Raw genomic sequence first — 16,352 nt, forward strand, 5'->3', positions numbered from 1 at the left:
TTTACGTTTGTAACAGCAAAATAGGGGCCAATTCCCAAAAATGACCTCCCGGAAGGTGTCCCCTTCGATGTTCCGTTGCTGTAACCAAATAAACTAGCAAATAATTTTTATTTCATTAACATACTTGTCTGTATTTTCAGTTTTTATAAAATAACGATTAATCATCCATTCTCTTTATTTTATATTGGCTATAACACGATAAACTAATCAACTCCCATCTGTGTGGCAGCACTACTCATATAACAACATGGAATTAAAGCTCAGTTTCCTTTGCACGCATTACTACACAGAAACAATCGATTGTTAATGAAATTAACAACCATATTAATTGTTTCCTATTCAGAAAATGATGTTTGCATTTTACACAGTCAGTTGTTTAGTTACATTTTATCAATAGAATAATAATTTATGTTTTTAATTATCTGTTTGATGTAATAAAACATTATTTAATTTAATCTATTTGTATCTACGATGGATTTGGAAGGTCATTATTATCGATGTAATTCTGATACTCTTATCAAGTACATACTCGAAGTAGTGATTTACGTAATATAGACTTCAGTTATCAAAAATATAAACGAGCTTTACTCTTTATTGATAAAAATATAAACATGAAATACAGATTTGTATAAACAGTATTTTTTCAATGCTTCTATATCAAAGTTTATGTGAGATCCGAAAGGCTCTGGGTCTAAGTTAATAATTTTATTAATATGTTTAAATTTTCGACAAAATATTCTTTCATTTNTAGTCGAACCTGTTGGAAGATCAACTGAACAAGCTTCAAGCTCAACACAGACAAAGAAGCATTTTGTTCGAACATATCGACTTTAATTCACATTTGCTTTTTGAGATGATCATTTCATTCTTGATTGAAAATTTTTGATTATATAATGATCGATTTTAGTTACATATATCATTAGTTGTAAGTACCTTTCCTAATAATAACAAAAAGCTTATTTAAAGGAATGTACACCCCACTCAAATTGATAACTTAAAGTGATTGATTAGAATAGACATAATATTATATAGAATAGTCTAGATATAAGACTTAGAGTAGTATTAAGAGAGAGAGAGACATTAATAGAGATATATATTTGTTAAACATACTACCTTTAAAAGGAACAATACTTTGGTGAAAAGGAACTTTGCCTCAAATTTGGATTTCAATGACCCTAGAGTCATACAACCTTTAATGAACTCAACCACCTGAACTTTTGTGGTTATGTTAAATGAAATTTTAGCAGAAAAGAAGTGTGTCAACATACAGGAAGAAGACACATTATATCATTTTGAACTGCACAGTGAACTTTGAACTTTTAGCAGGTGCTTTTTGAAACAAGAAGACATCACCTGATCTTTTAATATACCTGAATTATTGCAACTATAAGAAGTCAGCCAATAGAGGTGCTGCCATAGAGACTCTCAACAACAGAGAGGTGCATTCGAAACCAGTGACAGAACTATGTCCACTTTTACCATCAATTCCAGACGAAGACACTTGTGTTCATTATGTTTATTTTAGTAATAATATTAATCAAATGAATTGTTTATTATATTATTTCCATGTATTTCAATTTTGAATTTAATTTGAATTATTGTATACTTTTATGAATTCATTAATATGTATAACGCAATTTTGAGAAAGAGAGAGAGCAATTCAAACTTGTGTATTGCAGTGAAAAATCACGCCTTCTTTAAATGTAGTGTGATTTTTGAAGATAAGGGAGTAATGTGAGATCCGAAAGGCCCTGGGTCTAATTTGTGAATTTTTATTAAATATGTTTAAATATAGACACGAAATATTACTTCGTTTTTGTGAAAAAAATATTGTTTTAGACGTGGGAAAAACCAGATAACAAATGTTATTTCCTTTCATCGAAGAGAACATCCTCTGTTTTTCCGTATCTGGTTAAAAATCTCGCTCAGATGGGAAATGGTTACCCCTCATTCATCCCCCTTTCGTCCGTTCTCACGAAAGAGTTACTGGACGATGATTGGACGAAATTTTGAAATAAAAGGGGAGATTAGTCAGAATTCGGGGAGTTCTTCGACAGATCCGAAGCATCCAAACTCCACGCAGTTTTCCTCCTGATGGCCAACGCCCATAACGGAGTCCGATAGACTAAGTCCCGAGTCTACACTTAGAAGAAGTGATATTTTTATATTTTGTGCACGAATTGATCTCCCATACGAAAGTAATATGAACTCTATCTACAAGGTGTCCTATATCTACAGAAACGAAGACGACAACTAACAGGTCGTATGTTTAGAATCATTTGTGAGCTCTCTCTCTCGAACGCGCATTAGCTTAGATTAAGCCGTAGTCTCTAGCTTGTCGTATAATCGTTGTATTTGGTTATTTGTATTCGTTTGTTTGAGACTTATTAAATTATACTTATGTTTATTATATAAAAATGTCTCTTAATTGGGTGTCCGAATCAGATCGTAAACGCGTGTTAATCCGCGTGTCATAAGATCGATTAACTGGTGTCAAGGAATCCTGACGTAGATCCGAATCTCACGATTTGGATCATTATTAAAAGCCCTCCTATAGGAACATTTAGGATCGGATCTCTCGATCTGAAACCTGGAGAACTAGTTTTACCAACTGGGTGTCGAATAAGCGGTACGAACAATCCTCCTCGGATTAGTACCCCCGGCTGATCTCACATTTATATGAATATCTAACACATTATTGTGAGAATAGGGATGAGGGTCAAGGCCCTCTAATCGTCAGATCTGAAGGGTCTGCTCACTTTGTCACTGGATGGCTTAATTTAACAGAACCCGTGTGGTGAGACAAGTTGCCGAATGTCTTGGAAGGCATTTTGCATCTACAAATTATACAAGTATATTCAAATGAGACAAAATATTGTAACAATTATATTAAATAATAAAAGTTTTTTTTACCGTAAATGCAAGAGAGCATAAGAGACAACCACAGATTACACAAATGAATGTGCAGATGATTAATAATACGAATAACAAATATCTAATATTTTTGAATATTTCTAAGAAAAGAAAAGCATAATATACAAAACTCGTTGCACAAAGGANGATCATTATTAAAAGCCCTCCTATAGGAACATTTAGGATCGGATCTCTCGATCTGAAACCTGGAGAACTAGTTTTACCAACTGGGTGTCGAATAAGTGGTACGAACAATCCTCCTCGGATTAGTACCCCCGGCTGATCTCACATTGTGGTGTAGCAGGAGTGGGGTTTTTCGAACTAAAACATCCGTAATACAATCTCACAACTGTGTAGCAAGAGTGTGGTTCGAAATTACAAAAAACCCCCTAATAAAATCTCACAAGTGGTGTCTTAAACTAAAATTAAAAATCCATAGAAAATCTCACATCTGGTGTCGCAGGAGTGGTTCTGATTCGGATTGAGAGACAACTAGTTGATAAGTCCAAATAAAAATAATTTTTAAGTTACCTATAAGTTAAAATGGATAGAGATAGAGAAGGACCTCCGCGAGCTACGTTAGCTGGCAATCCAATAGCATTAGGCGGATTGGGTGGAATGATTCCCCTTTTACCGGTCTTCTCAGGGGACGCAAAAGGTCCAAAAGTATCAGAATTTTTCGATACGTTAGCGGATGTGACTAGAGTAGCAGCATGGTCGAAGGCACAAACGCTAGCTGTAACTAAATTAAAATTGACTGGCATTGCTCGGGAATTCGTACGTAAGGATCGGCGAGTAAAAGACGTAGAGGATTATGAGGAATTTAAGAAAATAATGATAGAGCGTTTTGAGAAGGTCCCATACACATATCGAATCCAGAAATTCTACGCGTGCGTCCAGTCCAGAGATGAGGACGTACAGACATACGCCGTACGACTCCAGGCTTTAGCAGAGGAGGTTTAGATTGAACACGAAGGCGTGAACGAAGCCGAAATTGAAATAATTAAAAAGATCAAAGCTAGAGAACTGGACGAAAGGTTAAGGGTTCAGTTTATGAACGGAATAGATCTCAAAATTCGTCAGAGGGTTATGTCTAGAGAGCCAGAATCTTTTGATCAAGCGCTAGAGATTGCCATAAAGGAAGAAGAAATAGAGTCCCTTACTGCAGGGAGAAGTAACTATATCAGAGTCCTTAGAGACGCTAATGAAGAGAAGGCAGAAATTAATGAAATACAAGAAATTCAAAGGCAAATAGATAACTTAGTGGAACAGTTAAAAATTTTAAAAGGAAAGGATAGATATAATCAATCTGAAAGAGAAGCGCACTTCCGTAAAGACGCGGACATGAAAAAGCGAGATCGAAATAGAGATAAGCATTTCCGTTCGCAACCGCGCAGTTATAGAGAAACAGATATGTGGGAAGGTACATTGTCTAATGTTAGGACAGATGATAGACCGATAGTAATGGTTTATGTAAATAACTTACCCACTAAATTTAGAGTCGATGAAGAAGCAGACACTTCATTAATATCTAAGCGCGTTATAGATAGAATAAAGCTAATAAAGCCTTTTTACAATAAACTGCCGGTAATGATAGATAATTCACCCCGAGAAACAGTCGTAGGTATAGGAAATGCAACCCCTGAGTTTAAGCTAAGAGGAAATAAATTTAGCGCTACATGTAGAATAGTGAGAGATACATATCCATGTGACGGAACCATAGGAAGGGATATACTAGAGAGAGAAAATATCAAAATAGACCATAAAGGAAATAGATTAATTATGCCTGATGGCAAAAGCATTCATTTTTGTACAGCAATACCTGTGACATACTATNAAAGTAATATGAACTCTATTTACAAGGTGTCCTATATCTACAGAAACGAAGACGACAACTAACAGGTCGTATGTTTAGAATCATTTGTGAGCTCTCTCTCTCGAACGCGCATTAGCTTAGATTAAGCCGTAGTCTCTAGCTTGTCGTATAATCGTTGTATTTGGTTATTTGTATTCGTTTGTTTGAGACTTATTAAATTATACTTATGTTTATTATATAAAAATGTCTCTTAATTGGGTGTCCGAATCAGATCGTAAACGCGTGTTAATCCGCGTGTCATAAGATCGATTAACTGGTGTCAAGGAATCCTGACGTAGATCCGAATCTCACGATTTGGATCATTATTAAAAGCCCTCCTATAGGAACATTTAGGATCGGATCTCTCGATCTGAAACCTGGAGAACTAGTTTTACCAACTGGGTGTCGAATAAGCGGTACGAACAATCCTCCTCGGATTAGTACCCCCGGCTGATCTCACATTTATATGAATATCTAACACATTATTGTGAGAATAGGGATGAGGGTCAAGGCCCTCTAATCGTCAGATCTGAAGGGTCTGCTCACTTTGTCACTGGATGGCTTAATTTAACAGAACCCGTGTGGTGAGACAAGTTGCCGAATGTCTTGGAAGGCATTTTGCATCTACAAATTATACAAGTATATTCAAATGAGACAAAATATTGTAACAATTATATTAAATAATAAAAGTTTTTTTTACCGTAAATGCAAGAGAGCATAAGAGACAACCACAGATTACACAAATGAATGTGCAGATGATTAATAATACGAATAACAAATATCTAATATTTTTGAATATTTCTAAGAAAAGAAAAGCATAATATACAAAACTCGTTGCACAAAGGATACCAAAGTAAATAATCACAAATAAATAATTGTGTTTTGTGTTAAACTGTTCTATGAAAACCCAAAGATCTTCGTGTTGCATCATGAAATTTTTCAGTTTCAGTTCTAAATTTATTTCGTCTTTTCTAATTGCGTACATTTCATTTAAAAGTTCTTCGTATTCTTTAGCTGCAACGAAAAAACACAATGCACCAAGAAGTAAGCCATAAAAGATTCCACCAGCAAGATAACACAAGGATAGATTAATTTCCACGGTACATAATAGAGTTTCACCTTCAAATTTCTGTTTGCTTACGAGAGCTGGATAAGAAATGACTATAGTTAAGTACTGATACGCGATAAAGAAGAAATTTACAAAACATGAAACAAACAATGCTACATTGTTGATTAATGCCTTCTTTTCCGTTACCATTTTTTCAAGAAAATACTTGTTTCTTAATTTCAACAATAGTTTAACTTTGTTTTTATATATTTTATCATATATAAGTTTAATTAAATCGGAAGGGTCGGTAATCGCAATAAAAATTTTAATTTTTTAAAAATATTTAAAAATATACGGCCAGCTGGTATTCACCCTACTTTAAATTTTTGTCTTCCCGAGACTTCTATGAGAATGCCCCGGGAAATCTGACATTAGATGCTCTCAAGGTCATCCAGCTGTGTAAAAAATGACTCATCAGTGTCAAATTTTACAGAAAGGCGTGACAAAAGAAGTTAAACTATGAAGCTTTTTCTTCAAAATTAACGCATTTCTTTCGATTTTGTATCAGTTTTAAGTATTTTTTATGTTTAATTAAAAAGTCCTAAAAAACATTCGTACGTCAAGTGGTTAAGAAACAAAGACATGTAAACAGTGTTTTATAACTTCGTTAAAAAGCACGATGTTATCGTCCCTCTTGCCACCAGTAACTGAGACTTGTGTCAACCACTGCAAGACAAAACAATGTTACATGTTTCAATATCAAGCGCTATCTGCAGTTCCTGACAATAATCCTCTGCCACCTAAACTTACCTGTTGTGTAAATTGGGCCATAGAGTCCAATATTTCGTAAAATTGTACTGTATTTTATACCTTTCACCACATCACGTTGTCAACCACCACTTGGTAAACCTACTTTACTGTAAGAAAGCGAGCTACTGCCTGTAACTGTACTTTGTAAATATGTTAACTATTTATTGTTCACTCTCATTTCATTTCAATTTGTCCTATCTTCGTAAATGAATAATTTTGTACCTATTACTATTACCTATACTAGTGTGAGATTTTAAAGGGATTTTATTATTATACTAATTGTAAAAAGAAATCATATTACATTTTACAAATTCAAAGGAATTTTAGCCACAGCAATTAAAAGGAAAAAGAGATAATAAAGGAAGTTTACTTCCTTTCTCACAAGTTTACTTCCTTCAAAAGTTGTTAGTCATTCGATGGACTACAGTTTTAGTAAGAATTAGATTATTGTCAGATGATCTTAATCCTTAATCTCTATTGGAGGAGAAAAATAGTATAAATAGAGGATACTGCTAAAATCCGTGCACAACACGTCATTCAATATTCTATAGTCTAACTTACATGTTAGTGCCATACTTTATCGATTGAACTTCGGCCCAAAAGACAGGAAGGTTACAAGTCAAGAATAATATGGAGGTATTATAATAGTACTTTTGTAAACTCTGTCTCTTGTATCCAGAAGGTAGAATACCTTAAGATTAAGGTCAATCTAGAATTGAAGACTTTTATAGTCANTAATTTGCATTCATCACCTTCTAATATAAGTAAATTGAATAATGTTGGAATCATAAGATTGCCAAATACATGTATAGGATACTTACCTGGAATTATTTTCACTTCACATTTTCACATGAGAGCAACTGTTCACACAAGAAGCAGTCCTAAATTTATTATACCTCCAATTGAAACAATATTTTCCAAGATGGAATTAGAGGAATTGCAAGAAAATTCAAATACTACAGAGAATCCTGAGAGGAATAAGGAGAATCCTAAGAAGCAAACCGATGATGATATTAAGGTAGCAGAAAAATCATACGAGCAAATGAAGAAAGATTTGGACAGATTATTGAAAGAAAATGAAGATCTTTTTATATCAAACACTCCAACAATTCCAATCACATACATATGGATTATCCTTGGAAGTATAGGAATATTAATTCTACTTATCTGCATATATTATATAGTCAAGCATATTTGTTGGAAACGAAGATTTGAGAAGAGGATCAAGAAANTTAAGGTCAATCTAGAATTGAAGACTTTTATAGTCATTTTCCTTGAATATTGTTATATTATAGTCTGTAACCATTTTTATATAGTTTTATTTGTGGCAGCATTTATGGTCGGCGCTTTTGGGCGTTTTTTTTAAATAATTGTTTACTCTTTTGCAGATGCTTACCACCAGGAAGTGTAAATTAACTATTTAAGTGAACGATTTAGCGTTTGAGAGTTGGCAGCATTTATGGTAGGCGCTTTTGGGCGTTTTTTTTTAAATAATTGTTTACTCTTTTGCAGGTAAGCTCACTGGTTTGTTTCGTCATGTCTAAAAGGAAGACTTATTCACCTGTAAGTCAGTCGGATAGTAGATCTAAGATTTTTCATTCTGACCCATTGGAGGAGACGAGTATCTTGGAGTTACTTCAAGGAGAATTTGATATTAAGGATGGGATATCGTTACTTATTCAGCTAAATTTAAAGCAGAATAAGAAATTGGAAGGAATGATTGCTAGGATTGATAGAATCTACTCCTGGGTAGAAAATTTGGACGAAGCTATTGTTAATATAGAAACTAGATTAGAAGATTTAGAGAAAAAATTTACATACGATACCGGTAAGATTCTATCGGACGATAGAATAGATTTGGAAAACAAATTGGCCGAGTTTACATTAAGTCAGGAGCGGTTTGAGTGTTTTTTAAGGCGTAATAACTTAATAATTTTTGGTTTGCCTGAGTCGGAAGATAATAACTTACAAGTTAAAGATGTAGTATTGGAATTTTTTCAAAATAAATTAAGTGTTGATAATGTTCGTTTAGAGCGGTGCTATAGATTGGGTCAACAACGGAAAGATAGTATTAGGTTGATTTACTGTAGTTTTTTTGACTATGGTGATAAATGTAAGATTAAAAGAGCGGCATTTAAATTAAAAGGAACGAGGATATTTATAATGGATGACCTTCCTCCTTTAACTAGAGACATAAGGAAAATAATGAATGATTTCGCAAGAGAAAAAAAGAGATTGGGTGCTTCAATTACTTATTTAAATAATAGAAATGCGGTTAAAGTTGATAATAAAATTTATAAATATAATATAGTTTCTAAGAAAATGGAAGAACAAATGTCAACTTGACTGGGAATAGGTACGTCGGTACTTTCATGGAATTGTGAAGGTATTGTAAATAAGCCTATCTCTTTTTGGAATTTTTTGTATACTTTTGATATAATTTTTTTAATGGAAACGTGGTGGGATGGCAGGTCTGCTATTCCCAATTTGCAAAATATGGATAAATTTTCTGTTTTTTCGGAGGCAGGTTATCGAGAGGCTGATAGAGGGCGCTGTATTGGTGGCTGGTTGTTGTTATTGTCTAACTCTTGGAAAGTAAATATCTTGGAAAAAGATAGGCATTGGATTGTTGTGGAATTGTCTATAGGGCCTATAGTAATTTCTTTCTGTTTTATGTATATAAGACCTGCATTATGGAATTCTATTTGGACAGAGGTAGCTAGGTTGGTTAATTGTTATAAGATAGACTTTTTAATTGGTGATTTTAATGCTCGCATTGGAGTAGAACTGCAGGAATGGATTTATGAAAGTAATGAGAATATTGATCAGGATTGGATGTTGAGGTCATCAAAAGATACAGTATTAAATAATCGTGGAAAATTGGTGTTAGATTTTTGTGAAGAGGCGGGATATATTGTTTTAAATGGTAGAGGTTCATCTATATCTAAAGGTTATTATACATATGTGAGTGATATAGGCTCCTCTGTAATTGATTTGGCTTTGGTTAAGTTAAATAGATTATCTATTGTAACAAGTTTTTCTGTATTAGATAAAGTGTATAGTAATCATTTTCCGATAAGTGTAGTCTTAGATTGTAAATCTAAGAAGGAAATTCGAAAATCATTTAAGAAGTATAAGAGTAAGAGTGAGAGAATTTTTTGGAGGGAAGAAGGTAGTGAGAAGATAAATTATAAGTATAGGGAACTATTAGGTGCGATTCAGAGTCAGTCAGTATTAACGTTGGAAGGTTTAACTCATTTAATTAAATCTTCGTTTTCAGATTGGTGTCAAAGGCCAATTGGATTTTCCAATTTTGTGTGGTTTGATATGGATTGTAAGTTGAGTATTGCAAGAAGAAATCAGGCGTTGAATAGGATGAGACGGTCAAAGTGTGGAAATAGTGTTGCAGTTAAAAATTTTGTTAAAGAACGTAATGTGACTTGCAATTTATGTAGAGCTAAGAAAAAGCTTTTTTTGCAGAAGATCAATAAGAATTTGGCGTCTGGTGATAGTAAGCAGTTCTGGCGATTTATTAATTTCTTTGTTAAGAGTAAATACAGGGAGCTTCCAGATCTTGATTGGGTAGCTTTTTTTTCAAAGAAATTTCATTCTAGTAAATATTTACCTGATATGTCTATATATAATTGGTGTATGAATTGGCAGGACGAGCTGTTGGATACGGAGATAACAGAACAGGAAGTCAAAAAGATTCTAGCTTCTATGAAAAATGGTACTGCTCCAGGTATTGATGGGATACCGGTGGAACTATATAAGAATTTCCCAGATCTGATTGGATATATGGTAGGTCTGTTTAACAATGTTTATCAATCAGGGATGATTCCTTTAGACTGGCGCATATGTAAGATTATTCCTATATTTAAAAAGGGTCTTAGAGATTTACCTGATAATTATAGAGCAATTTCGTTACTACCGACAATATCTAAAGTTTTCTGTAAAATTTTATGTATGCGTTTGATATCTTGGCTGAATAAGTTTGAGATGTTTTCTGATTTCCAGGCTGGGTTCCGGGCTGGTTTTTCGACATTGCATAATATTTTTGTTTTACATGCTTTAATACAGAAGTCTTTAAGGAAGAAACGAGGTAAATTTTACGCTTTCTTCGTTGATTTGACGGCGGCATATGATTCGTTGGATAGAGATCTTTTATGGAGTCAACTTCTGAAAATTGGGTTGAGCTATAAGTTTGTAAACTTTTTGATTCAGTTGTATACTAATACAGAGGCGTGCGTGTCTACTAAGGAGGGTACGACTGATCTATTTTTCACGTTAAAAGGTGTGAAACAGGGTTGTGTATTGAGCCCAATATTGTTCAATTTATATTTGTATCCACTTGTAAGTAAATTGAATGACTCTAATTTGGTGGGCATTGACCTTTTAGGAACGGAAGTGAAAATTTTGACATATACAGATGATTTGGTTGTTATGGCAGATTCGCCTATAGGTCTACAAAGAATGATTGACTTTTTAGGACACACACTACAGGAGTTAAAACTGTCTGTTAACATTGACAAATCTAAAATAATGGTATTCCGAAATGGAGGAAAACATTCTAAGAATGAGAATTGGTTTTTACAAAATCGCAAAATAGACGTTGTTGATGAGTACAAGTATCTGGGTGTAGTTTTCCAGTCTAATGGGCGTTTTTTAAAACATTTAAAGTATATTCACAGTAAAGTGACCTTTGGAATTGATAAGATTATGAAAGCTTGTGTATCTGGTAGATTGGTACGTTGGAAAGATAAATTAAAATTATTTGAGTCATTTATTCAATCAGTAGTGTTATATGGATCCGAAATTTGGGGCTTTGATTGGAGAGATAAAGATGATAATATACAAATTAATTTTATTAAGCGTTTATATTCTCTAAAGAGATGGATTCCATCGTATATTATATATTTGGAGTTTCAAAGAGTCCCCCTTTATTTTAATATAATAAAAAATAATTTAAAATGGTTACGTAAGCAGTCTGCTAGTAAACTTACAGAGTCTGCTAAAATATTTTTAATTTCCCAAAGAGTATCGTGGGGAGATCGAATTGTGTCTCTGTTGCAGAAATCTGGTTATCGAAAGGATCCGATAATGTTAAATGAAATTGAGACTTCAGATTTTTTAATGAGTTTGGCGAATAATTATGTAACTGAGTTTAAAAACAAGGCGATTAATTACAAATATAATAAATGGTATATGGATGTTTTTAATGAATGGGGGTCGATGACCTATCTGAATTTAGAAAGACCTTTTTGTATTACACAAGCAGTATTATATGTGAGATGTAATATGATTAGAAGAATGTTAAGTCCATGTATGGACTACTGTGAATTTTGTAATACTACTGTTAATTTTGACGCTTTTCATGTAATAACGGAATGTAAGGCGTTGACTGCACTCAGACAAAAGTGTTATGGTGAAGATTGTTTTTCGGTTCAAGCATATAAACGGTTGCTGCAGGACTGGGATAATTATTATTGTATTTATAGTTTTGTAACTAAGTTAAATGATTGACTATTTATTTGTTAAGATTAAGAAACTTTTCCTTTTCAGATGCTTACCACCAGGAGGTGTAAATTAACTATTTAAGTGAACGATTTAGTGTTTGAGAGTTGGCAGCATTTATGGTCGGCGCTTTTGGGCGTATTTTAAATAATTGTTTACTCTTTTGCAGGTAATGGCTTGCTTTTTTCTTTTCTTTTATTTATTATATTTTGTTTATGCCGACCATTTGCTGCCATTTTTTCATTTGTCTTATTTATGTATTTTATTTATAAGAATATAAATGCTATTATTGTTTCGGATGATATTAACCTGGTGCTGTTCTGTAGTTTTTCTTTTCAGTCTAATTGTCACGCGTTATATTGTTGTATTAATTTGTTTTTTTTTTGTAGTGTTATTTACTACAGTTGTAATTTCAGTTGTAAGAGCCCGTACATACAGGGCTTTCCCTTGTACTAAATAAATAAATAAAATAAATAAATAAATAGTTTTATTAAATAAATTTTGTTTTTGTGCGGGAAATAAATTTGTCGATTACTCTCGATTGTCCCTCCTATGATTTATGGAAACGTCGTCATTCGGACGTCACGTCTTGATTCTGCTTACGCGATTTAGGGCGTGTATTCTAATTACTTTAGCTGATGTCCGGAATCCTGACAGGAAACCGGATTATATCATCGTACGTCTCCACCTTTTTAGGAAACACGATTATCGCCATTCTTTGACTTTGAGGCAAATCTAGCCGATTAAGTGATACAAGAGTGCAATCCAAACCCTGTATTCCCGGCCGCTCTCACACTAATTTACTCTAGGCTATACAACGCGGAACCGGAAATGTACGCTAATTGTACGTTAATAAAAATTAACTGAACTGAAAAAACTATTTGTGCTGTAGCCACGAATTCTCACTAGTGACGATTTACTGTAAAAAGTTTTCCACCATCGGTGAACTGACACACGAGTGTGCACGTTTTAACTCGCACGGCCTTATTCTCAGGTGTCAATGAACGTTGCTCCCATCGAGCACCGACACGTGACATGCGCATGTGATTTTTCCAAGTCTTTAGTGAATTATCTTACTGTAATTTGTTGTTCTTTACGGAAGATGATGGCAGCTGTATTGATGTTTGTTTCTGTAACTGCAAATCTCCCGTTTCGCCTTTTTTAGACACTTGTCCCTCTGTCTTCTCGAAACTCTTTAAACCATGCACTATCATTATGTGCTTGTTGCAGCATTGCGTAGGTTTCTTGGGCCGTTTTCTGAAGGCGGATTGTCTCAGACTTTTTTGTCCTACGCTTTTAACACCACTCTCTCTGCTTTGAAATTTGATTGATATATGTAAAATGACACTGTTCCGAAATATATTATTTTCCCGTTGATGTCATTTGTATTTGACTTATAAGAAAATCGTCTCATTCTTTCTTGAACAGATTTAGCAATTATTAAATTTTAACTCATACTAGATGTATTACAGTTATTATATATTAATACTCAATTGGACTAAGGAATCTTATAAAAACTAACAGATATACAAGTAACTCTTACTTTCTGTTTTTGCTCTAATTGTAAATATCAAATTGAAAACTGTCAAACCTCTTCAAATACATTCTTCGTTAGAAAAATAAACTTTCGCTATTAGAATTATTACTAATTGAATTATGTAATTCAGCATAATTTTCGAATAATATTGTAAATCAAAAATAAACTCGATTCGTTATATTATAGCCGATGTCTGTAAATGCCTCAGCCTAATGCTCTGGGAGAGTAAAAATCTATTCTGTGCAAACATCACCAGGAATTATAGAAAAGATATCTATCCAAGATATATCGGAATGTATCCTTCACAGTCCGTATCGTGGCTTTAGCTGAAAACATGACGGATATGATTAAAACACCTTTTTAGTGCCCACACAGAGAGGGAAGCGATCTGTTAGAGCTAACATAAACTTCGCTTTTTGTGAAATTCTCGAATATCCGAAGAATGATGACTTTTTGTCAAGAATAAATAGTGATAACATTATTCAATTCTTTTCGAAAAAATTTAAATTAATGCCATCATTTTTGTATTTTTACGTTCTATGGGCATTTTATCCGTACTCATTATGCAATAAGCGGAATGTTTTCCCATACCCATCGTATACCCCATCGTGGGTTCGGCCAGGCCCACAATAGCAATGTCTTTAAACACAAGGTGAAGACACCAATGTTCCCTATGGAGCCGCCATACTGGTTCTTTAGTTCCAACGTTACGGTCTAGATTTCATGCTATGTACTGTACGTGCAGGAAACTGCACGTTCGTTCGAGTTCGAACCACGGAATTCCTTTTAAAAATTCAATTAGAGTATATTTTCATTTACAGGTTACTCTGATATATAATTAATTAAACGTTTTAACTATATAAGTTTTAAAATAAATGTCAATGGTTCGTATAATACAGTTCGAAAATAAATTTATTTAGTTTTGAAATGCAAAATTAGAGAAGAACTTTGAATATATTTAGTTTTCTATATTTACACGAATGTTTACATTACACAAACTGCAAACAAAAGCTCATTTTTCTAAATTAAAATTAGATCAACAGAAAAGAAAGGTTTTCTCTGAAACTTTATATATTATGTGAAGTAAAACTTCAAAAGTGTTTGCAAAAAAATATGAAGGTTCCTAAATGAGGGAAGTTGTGCATATAAACTAAATTTAATTATTTTTATAGAGAATCAAATAAGTATATTTATAAAAAATTATTAAACAGCGAGCAATACCAACAAATATAAATATCAACTTTATTTATTGTCTATTTTATAATGAAATGATCATGAAGTAACAAATACAATATGCAATATTGTTATACTAGCAAGTAGGCCCGGTGTTGCTCGGGCAAAAGTAACGATAGCGAAGATTAAGATTATTACGTTATAGTTAACCTTACCCGTTTTCACAGAATGCAAGAATTGGGTCCCCCTGTTTCTAGACTAATTACAGAATTTTTAGATGGGTCTAAAAATATGTTCGATTTTCCGCAAAAACGAAATATCTGCATCTGCGTCTTGCACGTCGCTTTCTCTTAACAATTCCATTGTTACGTAACACTTCCATTGTTGACACTTTCATTATTACTTCCATTGTTAAGGCTTAAAACTTCCATTGTTGATGGAAGTCTTAAGCCTTAATCCTGTCTCTCTCCCCCCGAGGGGAAATTTCGAAAAATCCCTTCTTACTGTGCGTTTTCGTGACGTATCCTAACTGTGTACCGAATTTCAACTTTCAACTCCTAACCGTTTGGGCTCTGCGTTTATTATTATTATTATTATTATCATCAACCCTCTCTATTATATATATAGATTACTTTCAATTACTATGAAATATAATTTAAATGAATGAAAGTTTTAATTTCAATTACTGTATTTTATTTTAAATTTTAAAGTATGTTTTAAATCCACAAACATTATAACATTTAACGTTATAACATCCATATTATAACATTTATTCCGTTTAATAAGTTACACAACATGTTATACAACCTGTCAGAAAACTACAACTTTATTACAGACATTTTATAGACTAGTACTTTTCTGAGAATNGTATCTGGTAGATTGGTACGTTGGAAAGATAAATTAAAATTATTTGAGTCATTTATTCAATCAGTAGTGTTATATGGTTCTGAAATTTGGGGCTTTGATTGGAGAGATAAAGATGATAATATACAAATCAATTTTATTAAGCGTTTATATTCTCTAAAGAGATGGATCCCATCGTATTTTATATATTTGGAGTTTCAAAGAGTCCCCCTTTATTTTAATATAATAAAAAATAATTTAAAATGGTTACGTAAGCAGTCTGTTAGTAAACTTACAGAGTCTGCTAAAATATTTTTAATTTCTCAAAGAGTATCGTGGGGAGATCGAATTGTGTCTCTGTTGCAGAAATCTGGTTATCGAAAGGATCCGATAATGTTAAATGAAATTGAGACTTCAGATTTTTTAATGAGTTTGGCGAATAATTATGTAACTGAGTTTAAAAACAAGGCGATTAATTACAAATATAATAAATGGTATATGGATGTTTTTAATGAATGGGGGTCGATGACCTATCTGAATTTAGAAAGACCTTTTTGTATTACACAAGCAGTATTATATGTGAGATGTAATATGATTAGAAGAATGTTAAGTCCATGTATGGACTACTGTGAATTTTGTAATACTACTGTTAATTTTGA

At 33.1% G+C, this 16,352-nt stretch overlaps 1 protein-coding gene across 1 annotated transcript; it reads left to right on the top strand.

The window, feature by feature from the left end:
• Window positions 1-8,116: 8,116 nt before the first annotated feature.
• Window positions 8,117-9,132, top strand: LOC111639760. The gene has a single exon (XM_023385699.1). It carries the CDS (start codon window positions 8,163-8,165, stop codon window positions 8,970-8,972), a length of 810 nt encoding a protein of 269 aa, XP_023241467.1. The 5' UTR covers window positions 8,117-8,162; the 3' UTR covers window positions 8,973-9,132.
• The last annotated feature ends 7,220 nt before the right edge of the window (window positions 9,133-16,352 follow it).

Source organism: Centruroides sculpturatus, unplaced genomic scaffold (assembly GCF_000671375.1).
Source record: "Centruroides sculpturatus isolate CEXI.00-Female unplaced genomic scaffold, Cexi_2.0 scaffold1247, whole genome shotgun sequence".
Taxonomy (NCBI): domain Eukaryota; kingdom Metazoa; phylum Arthropoda; class Arachnida; order Scorpiones; family Buthidae; genus Centruroides; species Centruroides sculpturatus.